This window comes from Trachypithecus francoisi, unplaced genomic scaffold (genome assembly GCF_009764315.1).
Source record: "Trachypithecus francoisi isolate TF-2019V2 unplaced genomic scaffold, Tfra_2.0 Lachesis_group4, whole genome shotgun sequence".
In the NCBI taxonomy this organism is placed as follows: domain Eukaryota; kingdom Metazoa; phylum Chordata; class Mammalia; order Primates; family Cercopithecidae; genus Trachypithecus; species Trachypithecus francoisi.
In genome coordinates, this window is record NW_022681469.1 from 66,930,891 (window position 1) to 66,944,843 (window position 13,953).

Genomic DNA, 13,953 nt, shown 5'->3' on the forward strand with positions numbered 1-13,953 from the left:
TCAATAAACGTAATCCAGCATATAAACAGAACCAAAGACAAAAAACACATGATTATCTCAATTGAGGCAGAAAAGGCCTTTGACAAAATTCAACAGCCCTTCATGCTAAAAACTCTCAATAAATTTGGTATTGATGGAACATATCTCAAAATAATATGAGCTATTTATGACAAACCCACAGCCAATATCATACTGAATGGGCAAAAACTGGAAAAATTCCCTTTGAAAACTGGCACAAGACAGGGATGCCCTCTCTCACCACTCCTATTCAACATAGTGTTGGAAGTTCTGGCTAGGGCAATCAGGCAAGAGAAAGAAATATAGGGTATTCAGTTAGGAAAAAAAGAAGTCAAGTTGTCCTTGTTTGCAGATGACACGATTGGATATTTAGAAAACCCCATCATCTCACCCCAAAATCTCCTTAAGCTGATAAGCAACTTCAGCAAAGTCTCAGGATACAAAATAAATGTGCAAAAATCACAAGCATTCTTATACACCAATAACAGACAAACAGACAGCCAAATCATGAATGAACGTCCATTCACAATTGCTTCAAAGAGAATAAAATACCTAGGAATCCAACTTACAAGGGATGTAAAGGACCTCTTCAAGGAGAATTACAAAGCACTGCTCAGTGAAATAAAAGAGGACACAAACAAATGGAAGAACATACCATGCTCATGGATAGGAAGAATCAATATTGTGAAAATAGCCATACTGCTCAAGGTAATTTATAGATTCAATGCCATCCCCATCAAGCTACCAATGGCTTTCTTCACAGAATTGAAAAAAACTGCTTTAAAGTTCACATGGAACCAAAAAAGAACTCTTATTGCCAACACAATCCTAAGTCAAAAGAACAAAGCTGGAGGCATCACGCTACCTGACTTCAAACTATCCTACAAGGCTACAGTAACCAAAACAGCATGGTACTGGTATCAAAACAGAGATATAGACCAATGGAACAGAACAGAGTCCTCAGAAATAATACCACACATCTACAGCCATCTGATCTTTGACAAACCTGACAAAAACAAGAAATGGGGAAAGAATTCCCTATTTAATAAATGGTGCTGGGAAAATTGGCTAGCCATAAGTAGAAAGCTGAAACTGGATCCTTTCCTTACTCCTTATACGAAAATTAATTCAAGATGGATTAGAGACTTAAATGTCAGACCTAATACCATAAAAACCCTAGAAGAAAACCTAGGTAATACCATTCAGGACATAGGCATGGGCAAGGACTTCATGTCTAAAACACCAAAAGCAATGGCAACAAAAGCCAACATTGACAAATGGGATCTAATTAAACTAAAGAGCTTCTGCACAGCAAAATAAACTACTATCAGAGTGAACAGGCAACATACAGAATGGGAGAAAATTTTTGCAATCTACTCATCTGACAAAGGGCTAATATCCAGAACCTACAAAGAACTGAAACAAATTTACAAGAAAAAAACAAACAACCCCATCAAAAAGTGGGCAAAGGATATGAACAGACGTTTCTCAAAAGAGGACATGCATGCAGCCAACAGACACATGAAAAAATGCTTGTCATCACTGGCCATCAGAGAAACGCAAATCAAAACCACAATGAGATACCATCTCATGCCAGTTAGAATGGCAGTCATTAAAAAGTTAGGAAACAACAGGTGCTGGAGAGGATGTGGAGAAATAGGAACACTTTTACATTGTTGGTGGGATTATAAACTAGTTCAACCATTGTGGAAAACAGTATGGCGATTGCTCAAGGATCTGGAACTAGATGTACCATATGACCCAGCCATACCATTACAGGGTATATACCCAAAGGATTATAAATCATGCTGCTATAAAGACACATGCACACATATGTTTATTGCGGCACTATTCACGATAGTAAAGACTTGGAATCAACCCAAATGTCCATCAGTGACAGACTGGATTAAGAAAATGTGGCACATATACACCATGGAATACTATGCAGCCATAAAAAAGGATGAGTTTATGTCCTTTGTAGGGACATGGATGCAGCTGGAAACCATCATTCTTAGCAAACTATCGCAAGAACAGAAAACCAAACATCGCATGTTCTCACTCATAGGTGGGAATTGAACGATGAGATCACTTGGACTCGGGAAGGGGAACATCACACACTGGGGCCTGTTATGCGGAGGGGGGAGCGGGGAAGGATGGCATTGGGAGGCATACCTGAAGTAAATGACGAGTTGATGGGTGCAACACACCAACATGGCACAAGCATACATATGTAACAAAGCTGCACGTTGTGCACATGTACCCTAGAACTTAAAGTATAATAATAAAAAAAAAAAAAATTACCAAACAGAAATCAGAAGAGCTGAGGAATACTACTGCTGAATTGAAAAAATTCAATAGAGGGATTTCATAGCAAAATAGATCAAGCAGAAGAAAGGATCAGCGAGAACTTGCACAATCTGAGGTGCAAAAAGAAAAAAAAAAATTAAAAAGAGTGAGGATAGGTTAAGAGACTATGGGGACACCATCAAGTGTAAGAACTTGCAGATTATTGGTGTACCCAAAGGAGAAGACACAGAGAAAGGGAAAGAAAACATATTCAAAGAAATAATGGAAGAAAACTTCCCAAGCCTGGGAAAACAAATAGAAATATAGATCCAGTAAGTCCAAAGGATACCAAATAAACTAATCCAAAGAAACCCACACTGAGACACATCATAATCAAAAGTTGAACACAATGTATTTTAAAATAACTTTAAACGTGTAATTGGATTATTTGTGACTAAAAGGGTAAATGCTTGAGGGGGTGGATACCCCATTCTCCATGATGTGCTTATTTTACATTTCATGCCTGTATCAAAACATCTCATATACCCCATAAATATAAATATCTACTATGTACTCACAAAAATTAAAAATAAAATAAAAGTTAAAGACAAAAACAGAGTGCTGAAAGCAGCAAAGGGAAAGTGATTTGTTACATACAAGGGAACCTCCCCCAGATTATCAGGGGATTTTTTTTAGCACAAATCTTGCAGACCAGAAGGGAGTAGAATGATATTCAAAATGCTGGAAAAAAATTTCAAAAATACACTACTCAGCAATCTTATCTTTCAAAAATGACAGGGTGATAATGACTTTCTAAGACAAACAAAAGCTAAGAGTTTCTCACAATTAGAACTGCCTTACAAGAAATGCTAATAGGAGTTCTCCCAGGTGAAGGAAGAGGATGTTAATTAGTAACATGAAAAAAATATGAAAGTATAAAACTCATTGGTAAAGATAAGTCCATTGTAAAATTCAAAACCCTCTAAAACTGTAATAATGGTGGGTAAACAATTATATCTCTAGTATAAAAATTAAAAGGCAAAACTATTAAAAATAACTAAAGCCACAATAATTTGTTAAAGATACAAACTATTTTTAAAAATACAATTTATGATATCAAAAGCATAAAAGTTGGCAGAAGGCGAAGTAAAAGTGTATACAATCAAATTTATATTTTATCAGCTTAAAATACGCCATTATAAGATGTTTTATAAAATCCGTAGAGTAACCACAAAGCAAAAGTCTCTAATAGATACACAAAGCCAAAAGAAAGGATGCAAAGCATACCATTATAAAAGTCCTCAAATCACAAGGGAATAAAGTAATAGATGATGAAAGGAACAAAGAACCTACAAAACAATGAACAAAATGGCACTAGTAAGTTGTTATCTATCAGTAATTACTTTGAATTGAAATAGATTAAATTCTCCAATAAAAAGGCATAGAGTGGCTGAATGGATTAAAAAAATAAGACCCAAGTATATGCTGCCCACAAGAAACTCACTTCACCTTAAAAGAATATTCATAAATTGAAAATGAAGGAATGGAAAAAGATATTCCAAATAAATGGAAACAAAAAGAGAGCAGTGATAGCTATACTTATTTCAGACAAAATGAACTTTAGGTTAAAAATTGGAAAAAGAGGCGGGCGCGGTGGCTCAAGCCTGTAATCCCAGCACTTTGGGAGGCCGAGACGGGCGGATCACGAGGTCAGGAGATCGAGACCATCCTGGCTAACACAGTGAAACCCCGTCTCTACTAAAAATACAAAAAACTAGCCGGGCGAGGTGGCGGGCGCCTGTAGTCCCAGCTACTCGGGAGGCTGAGGCAGGAGAATGGCGTAAACCCGGGAGGCGGAGCTTGCAGTGAGCTGAGATCCGGCCACTGCACTCCAGTCCGGGCGACAGAGCGAGACTCCGCTTCAAAAAAAAAAAAAAAAAAAAAAAAATTGGAAAAAGAGACAAAGAAGGTCATTATATAGTGATGAAGGTGTAAATTCATCAAGAGGATATAACAATTATATATGCACCCAACATCAGAGCACCTAAAAATACATATATATATACATATATAAAGCAAACATTAAGAGATCTAAAGGGAAATATAGATTGCAACACAGTAATAGTAGGAGATGTCAATACCACACTTTCAACATCAAACAGGTAATCCAAAAAGAAAATCAATAAGGAAACACTGGACTTGAACTACACTTTAGACCAAATGGACTGAAAAGACATATACAAAACACTTCATCCAACCGCAACAGAATATACATTCTTACCAAGTGTGCATGGAACACTGATCTTATGGGTCATATTCTAGGCTAGATCATATATTAGGCCAAAAAATGTGTCTTGACAAAAGATACTTCAAGTATCTTTTCTGACTAAAATAGTATGAAACTAACAATCAATAATAGGAAGAATAACAGAAATGTAACAAATAAGTGGAAATTAAACAACATGCTCCTGAACAACTATTGGGTCAAAGAAGCAATTAAAAGAGAAATTTAAAAATACCTTGAGGCCCAACACAGTGGCTCATGCCTGTAATCCTAGCACTTTGGGAGGCCGAGGCAGGCGGATAGCTTGAGCTCAGGAGTTTGAGACCAGCCTGGGCAACGTGGTGAAACCCCATGCCTACAAAAAATACAAAAACAGCTGGGTGTGGTGGTGTGCATCTGTGGTCCCAGCTACTTGGGAGGCTGAGGTGGGAGGATTGCTTGAGCCCAGGGAGTGGGGTTGTAGTGAGCTGAGACTGCGCCACTGCACTCCAGCCTGGATGACAGAGTGAGACTCCATCTCAAAAATAATGATAATAAAGAAATAAAAGTATATCTTGAGACAGACAAAAATGGAAACACAATATACTAAAACTTAAGGGATGCAGCAAAAGCAGTTCTAAGAGGGAAGTTTGTAAAAATGAATACCTACATCAAAAAAGAAAAAAGATCTCAAATAAATAACCATGTTACACTTCAAGGAACTTAAAAACAAAACAAAACAAAACAAAAACCCTAAGCCCAAAGTTAGCAGAAGGAAGAAAATAACAAACATCGAGAAGAAATAAATGAAATAGAGACTAGAAAAACAGTAGAAAAAATTTAGGAAAGCTAAACAAAATTGACAAACCCTTACTTAGGCTAAGAAAAAATAGATAAGACTCAAATAAATAAAATCAGAAATAGAAGAGGAAATCTTAAAACTGATAACACAGAATACAATGGATCTTAAGAGGCTACTATGAACAATTAGACATGAACAAATTGAACAATCTAGAAGAAATGAATAAATTCCTAGAAACATATAACCTCCCAAGACTGTATCACAAAGAAATTTGAAATCCAAACAGACCAATAATGAGTAAAGAGATTGAACCAGTAATTTAAAATCTATCATCAAAGAAAAGTCCAGAATCAGATGGTTTCACAACTGAATTCTACCAAACATATAAGGAATTAAGTTTCAGTTATTTCTCAAACTCTTGCAAGAAAACAGAACAGGAGGGAATATTTTCAAACCCTGTACTATAAAGCCAGCATTATCCTGATACTAAAGCTGGAGAAGGACATTACAAAAAAAGAAAACTACAGGCCAATATCACTGATGAACTTAGATGCAAAAATACTCAACAAAATACTAGCAAACCATATTTCACAATATATTAAAAAGATACTTTACTATGATCAAGTAGAATTTATCCCTCGAATGCAAGAATGATTTAAAGTAGGCAAATCAATAAATGTGATTCACTATATTAACAGAATCAAGGACAAAAACCATATGATCATCTCAACATATGCTGGAAAAAAAATTAGAGAATTAAAAAATATTCCTCAACACAATAAAGGCCATAAATGACAAACTCACAGCTAACATCATACTCAACAGTGAAAAAGTAAAAGGCTTTTTCTTTGTGATAAGGAAAAACACAAAGATGGCCACTCTCAACACGTCTGTTCTACATAGTACTAGAAAATGCTAGTCAGAGCAATTATGAAAAAGAAAGAAAAGGCATCTCAACAGGAAAGGATGAAGTGAAAGTATCTCTATTTGCAGATGAAATGATCTTACATATAGAAAATCCTAAAAACTCCACCAAAAAAACTGTTAGAACTGATAAATGAATTCAGTGAATTGCAGGATACAAAATCAACTTACAAAAATCAGTAGTGTTTCTATATACTAATAATGAACTATCTAAAAAAGAAATTAAGAAAATAATTCCATTTACAATAGCATGAAAAATGTGAAATACTTAGGAGTAAATTTAGACAAGGAAGTGAAGGATGTTCATAGTGAAAACTATAGAACATTGAAGAAAAAAATTGAGGATGGCACAAATAAATGGAAAGATATTCTGTGTTCATGGATTGTAAAAGTATTGTCAAAATATTCATACTACCCAACGCGATTTACAGATTTGATCAATCCTCACTAAAATTCCCATGTCATTCTTCACAGAAATAGAAAAAAAAAAAAAATTCTAAAATTTTTATGAAACCACAAAAGACTATCCAAAGAAATCTTGACCAAAAAGAACAAAGTTGGAGTAATCACTCTACATGATTTCAAAATATAGCACAAAACTGTAGTAATCAAAATGGCATGGTACTGGCATAAAAACAGGCACATCAGCCAACAGATTAGTATAGAGAGACTATTTATAGAAATGAAATCACACACCTCCAGTCTTTCACTTTTCAACAAAAGTGCCAAGAACACACTATGAGGAAAGGACAGTCTCTTCAACAAATGGTGTAGGGAAACCTGGATATCCACATGCAGAAAAATGAAATTAGGCTCTTATCTCACCTCTTATACAAGAATCAACTCAAAATAGATTTTTTAAAAAACAAATTTAAGACCCGAAACTGTAAAACTACTAGAAGAAAGCACGGAGGGAAAGGTCCTTGACATTGGTCTGAGCAGTGATTTCTTGGATATAATCCCAAAAATATAGGCAATGAAAGTAAAAATAGACAAATTGTATTCATCAAATTAAAAGCTTCTGCACAGCAAAGGTAACAATTAATACAGTGAAGAGAAAAATCACAGATTAGAAGCAAATATTTGCAAATTATTCATTGAATAGGGGTTAACATCCAAAATATGCAAGCAATTCAAACTACTCAAGAAGAAAACAACCCTATTAAAGTAATGGACAAAGGACTTGAATAGACATTTCTCAAAAGAAGACATACATATGGCCAATATACTCAATATCTCAAATTATAAGAGAAATGCAAATTAAAATCACAATGAAATATCACCTCACCACTGGTGGCCTGGCTATTAGCAAAAAGATGAAAGAGAAGTGTTGGTGAGGATGTGGAGAAAAGGAGAACTTTGGTAGTATTGTAAGTTAGTATAGCCATTTTGGAAAACAGTATGGAAGTGAAAATTAGAATTACCATATAATCCAGCAGTCCCACACAGGGTATATGCCCAAAGGAAATGAAATCAGTATGTCAAAGAGATATTTGCACTTCCATGTTTATTGCAGCAGTATTCACAATAGCCGCAATATGTAAACAACCTAAGTGCCCATCGATGGGTAAATGGATTTTTTAAATGTGATACATATGCACACACACACACACACACACAAATGAAATACTATTCAGCCTGTTTTAAAAAATAGAAAATTCTATCATTTGTGACAACATGGATACACCTACAACATGTTAAATGAAATAAGGCAAGCAAAAAGAGACAAATATCATAGATTTCACTTATATGTGAAATCTAAAAAAGTCAAACTTATAGAAGCAGGGAGTAGAATGGTGGTCCCCACAGACTAGAGTGGGGGTGAACCAGAAAGGAGAGAAATTGGTCAACAAGTAGAAAGTTTCAGTGAGACAGGAGAAGTTCTGATGTTCTATTGCACAGCACGGTGACTACAGTACAGTTAATAATAATGTATTGTATATTTCAAAATGGGTAAAAGAGATTTTAATGATTCTCACCACCAAAAATGATAAATATTTGAGGTGACTGGTAAACTAATTAGCCTGCTTTGATCATTCCACAATGTATACATGTATCAAAATATCACATTGTACCCCATAACTATACGCAATTGCTTTGTAAGTTAACAAGAAACTTAAAAAAAAAATCAAAACCTTACTACATGCTTGATTTTCTATGGCATTTTTGAGTGTTTACAGCTTCTGAGGTGTTCCATTTTCCTCTCCAGTTTAAATATTAGATTTTCCAGCCTGCTCATGTTTATCATGGTAAAATAAAATGGTCCTTATTTTTAAACTGTGAGGCCAGCTGCCTTGTAGACCACACATAGGAGAGATTTAGAGAGTGGTTGAGAAAGGAGGTAATTTAGCCAGTGTACCTTCACAGTCTTTAGTTCTGCACTTTCTCTCAGCAATCCCCTCTTTATTCACTCACCCACCATGATAGCTTTGGGCCCCAGAGCTCTTTAGTCAAGCCCTGTGAGCATGGAGAAGCCAAGAAAAGTGAGGTGCCAGGAAGATGGAACACCAGCATGGATTATAACCACAGCTCTACAAAGGCAAAGCCTATGAACAAGGCAATTATCACTCCTGCTCTGTGATAGGTTTACATGTGCATAATTCCCACTAGTTTAATGCTTTTATTTGAAAAGCAATCAAAGGTAATCTGAAATCAGTCATCTAAGATAAAGAAAATATTGCCCCTCTAAGCCAAATTTACCAATATCCACATGCATCATTAATAAGATGAAGAAAATTTCAGCAAATTAAAAGCCTTACTGGGACCATTTGTTCAAGGAAATTGATCTGTTTCTTGAAGCACCAGTCACTAAAGGAATCCTAAGTGTCTTTTGCAGCTTAATCAGTCTTAAAATAGGATTGTTGGCAAATGTATACGGATTGAAGTGTGCCCTGACTAAACAAATGCAAACAGACGAAGAAACTCTCTTCAGTGCTGGGGCTGGAAAACCTATGCTGATGCTACTTTTATGCATCAACATTCCCTACTTCCATATGGTTACTTTAAATGAAACTATAAGACTGAGTATCTCCAAATTCAGTTACCTTAGCAATGAATATTATCTAAACCCCAATGAGAAAAGGCTTTTAAATCAATCTTGCTAATTTACTTTTAACCAATTCACTGCTTTAATTTTATCCTTTGCCAATCAATATCCATAATGGAGTCCCAGAACTACAAGGACAACTCAGGAGTGTATCTGGCTTTGTATTGGGTAAGTGATTAAATCATCAAGTGCACGTGATGAGTTATTTTCTTTTTGAACAACTCTGAAGACTTGACAAACTCTTTAGGTGGTAAGCTTCTAAAGGGAAAAGAACCTGTGTGCAAACAGATTCTTCGGAATAGTGTGTGGTAGATTACAGTCATCTAAACCAGGGGTCAGCAAACCATAACCATTAGGCCAAATCCTAGCTCATCACCTGTTTTTGTAAGACCTGAGAGCTAAGAATGCTTTTACATTTTTAAATAGTTAGAAACACATCAAAAGATTTCATGACACATGAAATTTAAATGAAACTCAAATTTCAGTGTCCATAAATAAACTTTTATTGGAATGCAGCCACGCCCATCCATTTACATTTTGTATGTGGTTGCTTTCATATTACAATGACAGAGTTGAGTAAATGCAATAGAGCTCACATGCCCTGCAAAGCCAAAAATATGTACTATCTGACCCTTTACAAAAAAAACGTTTGCTGGGCTCTGATGTAGACAAGTGTAATCATAATAGCGATTAATATCAATTATAATAGTAAATATAATTCTCTTTTCAATTATTCATTCCCATCTTAAAGTTTTACTTCCTTCATTTGTGATTCTAAAAGGAACTCATATAAAAATGTTAAATCAAAATAAGTAAAATCCAGCAAGAGAATAATCTGTAGCCAGTTACTATGAAGGTGAATTCCATTTTAGCTTTGAAGGAATGAGTCAGGTGTTGAGATTTCTAAAAGTTTACTCCTCTAGGGACATCTTCTTTGTGGCAAACTTAGTTTAGGAGTTGGGCCTGTCAACTGCAATCATATTCATGATTACTATAAATAAATATGAGGGAGGTTTAGTTTCTCTGAAGATCAACTCTACATACTCTTAGTGTACAAAGATAAATGTGAGCAGTACACTAACTTTAAACACGGCTAATGAAGTCATCTGCCCACAGCAACCCCCAGAGAAATTTATTTCTATGAGGAAGAGAGAAATTATGTACACATTAGCCTCCCATTAGAAATGACCATGTGCCACAGGAAGTAGTTCTATTGACAGACATCAAATGAGAGTTGGCCAGATAGGTCTCGAAGAAGCAGTCAATCATGACCCACCTGGGGACCTGGAGACCCCAGATGCTAAAGACTGGACCCAAGCAATTCTTCCACTTAATCCAATTTAAACAACCTTTGTTCTTTGGGAAGAAAATAAGGACAGACAGCTACACAAAAATACTAAAAATTATTTTTAATCCTAGAAAGGATGTGATTACTAGTAACCAAAGAGGGGAAAAGTCAATAATAATGAAATTCAGGTTTTTTAATTCAGTGAACATATATCGAAATGCTCAATGTTGTTAAATGACATAATATAATTTATCACAGAAGACATGTTCTCATCCATTGGAAAATTGATTTAAATACGTTTTGACGAGTGCTAAGAGATGTTGTAGGCAACAGTTGACTTAATGAAGTAGTTAAGGCTTCAAAATTGTGCCTTTTAGAAAAATAACAAATAACTTCTTCTACCACTTAGGAGGGGAAAGGAACAAGTGTTAATTAAAAGTCACAGAAACATGATTAATTTGTTTATTCCTTTCAACATTTCACTGAGCTTTGCAAAGGCCAGGCATAAAACTAAAGGGAATTTTATAGCCAGGATTGGTCTAAATATTTTCCCCATAATATGTTTTCCATCATGCTTCTTCAGTGCTTGAAATAAAATGACAAACCACTGGAATCCAAAGGAAAAAATCAGCTCCTTCCCAAAGATGGGACTGTGCTGATGAAATACATTTAATACCTAAAATTAGAAATAAAATAAATAAATTCTTCAACATCAACTACATTTTCAGAGAGTTCATTAAAATTTAAGGCATTTTTGACATGTCAGAGATTTTAGTCCAGTGACAGGAGAAGAAAGAAGCTACCTGGGAGCAAATCCCAATTATCTCTATGGCTTGGAACATAGATATTGAACACAGTGGAAGATGAGGAAGAAGGTGACAGGTGACTGTGGAAGTTTTCACACTCTGTCCAGTCTATACAGCTTTGCCAGGGTTCCTCTGAAAGTGTTAATTTCAAATGTATTTTCATTCTTCTGTTTAAATTTTGATCAAAATGGGGAAATGCTCATCAGCACTCTGTTGGCGGGATAAAAATGAGGAATGCCAACATAATGTCTTCTTTATAAGAACATTCAAGAAATTAAATGCAAAAAAAGGGTTTATGCAAAGTGACACCCTCCCTGAATCCTACAGCAAACAATGACAACCTCACCTATACTCATATTTGCAACAACAGTGATATACACAAAACATTCATTCAATAATAACAGAATGGTCTAGTGTATTACCAATCAGTCAAATAAACACAATTATTCATTTTTCTCCCATTTTCCACAAAAATAAAGACACCACCTTCAGACACAAAGTTACAAGTCATATTTTGTTGAAATGCTTGGGGCAAATCATTTCCCTACATATGTGCCCTGCTTCTCTCAGCCAATCACAACTTTTTAAAAAAATCTTCATTAAGGTCTATAAAGATTACTGGTTATTGGAAACAAACAAGAGCACCTTAGATCAGCAATGGCCAGGAAACCCCCCTCTTTCTCAGTTTTAAATCAACTAAGGTTTACACAAAATTGGTCAAATCCAACTTCATTCATACTTCCATCAACAAATAATATCCAAGTTGTGCTAATACCAGCAGCCTACCATAGAAAATATCACAATGACCTGGATCACTTTTGAATAAGAACAATAATTCTTTCATAACTGCTTATGGAACAACTACATTCTTATTATGAATACAATTATATGTAATTTTTCAAAACTGAATTCCTGCCTTATTGGATTATTTTTTAAGTTTCTAAGAAAGTCATCATCCTCAAAGTCTTGTAGCAGAAAAATAACCATATAACCTCTGGTGCTTGACATAGAGCAAAAGTCCCACTGACATTTTCTGGAGACCATGAAATTACCCCAGTATTTCATACAGTCATCTGTACTTACAGACAAACCATCTCACTTTCTTCTTCATGATTTTGCCAGTGATTTGATTGACAAGCTTTCCTATTTACTTTAATTATACTTTGAGCAGTACACAAACTGTTTTAAGTTATTTGACTTCTACAATACTAGCAGCTAATTTGCATTAACAGAGAATTAGGGCTTCTCATTACCTTTCTTACTTTTTTGTTTTTTAGTCTCCTTCAAACTTTCAGTCAAGCCCTTCTTACCAGTTCCAACAAGGATGGAATTTCAAAGACAATTATAAATCTAGATAACCCAAGCATATGCTAACTCTTCCTGAAATTTAAATCAAGAGAAGATATCCTATGGAAAAATGAAAAATTTATTGTCTTCATTGCTCACGATTTTTTAGTAGAAAAGCTGTTTTAAGGTCAGGAAAATAAATAATGGGAAAAATACACCTTAAAAAAATTTTAATTTTCCCCAAAATATAAACAAAGGAAAAACATAAATTGCATCATAATGCATATGCTCACATGTGCCCTCCAAATCACACTTGTTATGTAGACATTATAAAGAATAAAAGTTACCATTCATTATATGGCATGCATCAGCAGTGCATTGGTGGGCTTAAACTTGGTTTTCAGTTACGTGTATATACAGATAAATCTCTTCCTGAGTTGAGCTTCATCTTCAGTTGAGACCCAAATCATTTGCTTTCTTTTATTTGGCAAGGTACTTGACCATGTGATAAGGCAATCAAATGTTTCAATCTCCTTCCCTTTTCAGCGGCATGGCCCTCCTCTGTGAGATCACCAATGTGACAGGTATGAGGACAGACCCTAAAATATGGTCCTGTAAAACTAGAGCAGGTTTCTTTGTTCATTAGTCTCAAGGCTACAGCACTGTCTCTTCATATATTTGGGGATCTTGAGGTTTTCAGTTGAACAGATTCAAAATGGTCTTCTTTTTCCTAAGAAAAAATATTAAAGACAAAATCAACTCACTGAAATTCTTGTAAGATTTTAGGATCTTACATGTCCTGAAGGAAAGTTCCAGAAATCATTTTAATCTATCTAGCTGCCACTTGTGATTAGGATTTTACAGTTAAAATTGGGTGACAGATATAAAACAAGTAGCATGCCTACCCTGAAGGGCACTTTTGATGTCCAAGAGATAAGACAGACAAATTCAAAATAGAAGCAAACCCTTGATTGCAATAGATACCAAAAGATGTAGCTGTGATCCCTGCAAAGAAACCACTGAGACCCTTCCTGAGGGCATACCTGACCCGAGTGCTGAAATCAGTGACCTAGCCATGCTAATTGTGGGCAAAACAGAACTGACAAACTAAATGTTTTCAAGATAATATAGGCTGAATAATAAGAAAAAGGACAGCAGAAATAAATAAGGAGAATGCCAATAAGACATTAGATCAGTTGAGTTCACTAATATGTTTTAGGAAATTTTTTTAGC

At 35.2% G+C, this 13,953-nt stretch overlaps 1 protein-coding gene across 5 annotated transcripts in view; it reads right to left on the reverse strand.

Annotated features, from left to right (window-relative positions):
* Window positions 1–10,733: 10,733 nt before the first annotated feature.
* ELAPOR2 (endosome-lysosome associated apoptosis and autophagy regulator family member 2) overlaps window positions 10,734–13,953 on the reverse strand; it is a 183,544-nt gene continuing 180,324 nt past the window's right edge. For all 5 annotated transcript variants that reach the window (XM_033192898.1, XM_033192901.1, XM_033192899.1 and 2 more), the window contains one exon: window positions 10,734–13,450. In XM_033192898.1, coding sequence (XP_033048789.1) covers window positions 13,391–13,450 — 60 coding nt within the window. In that variant the 3' untranslated portion in view covers window positions 10,734–13,390. The remainder of the gene's footprint in view (window positions 13,451–13,953) is intronic.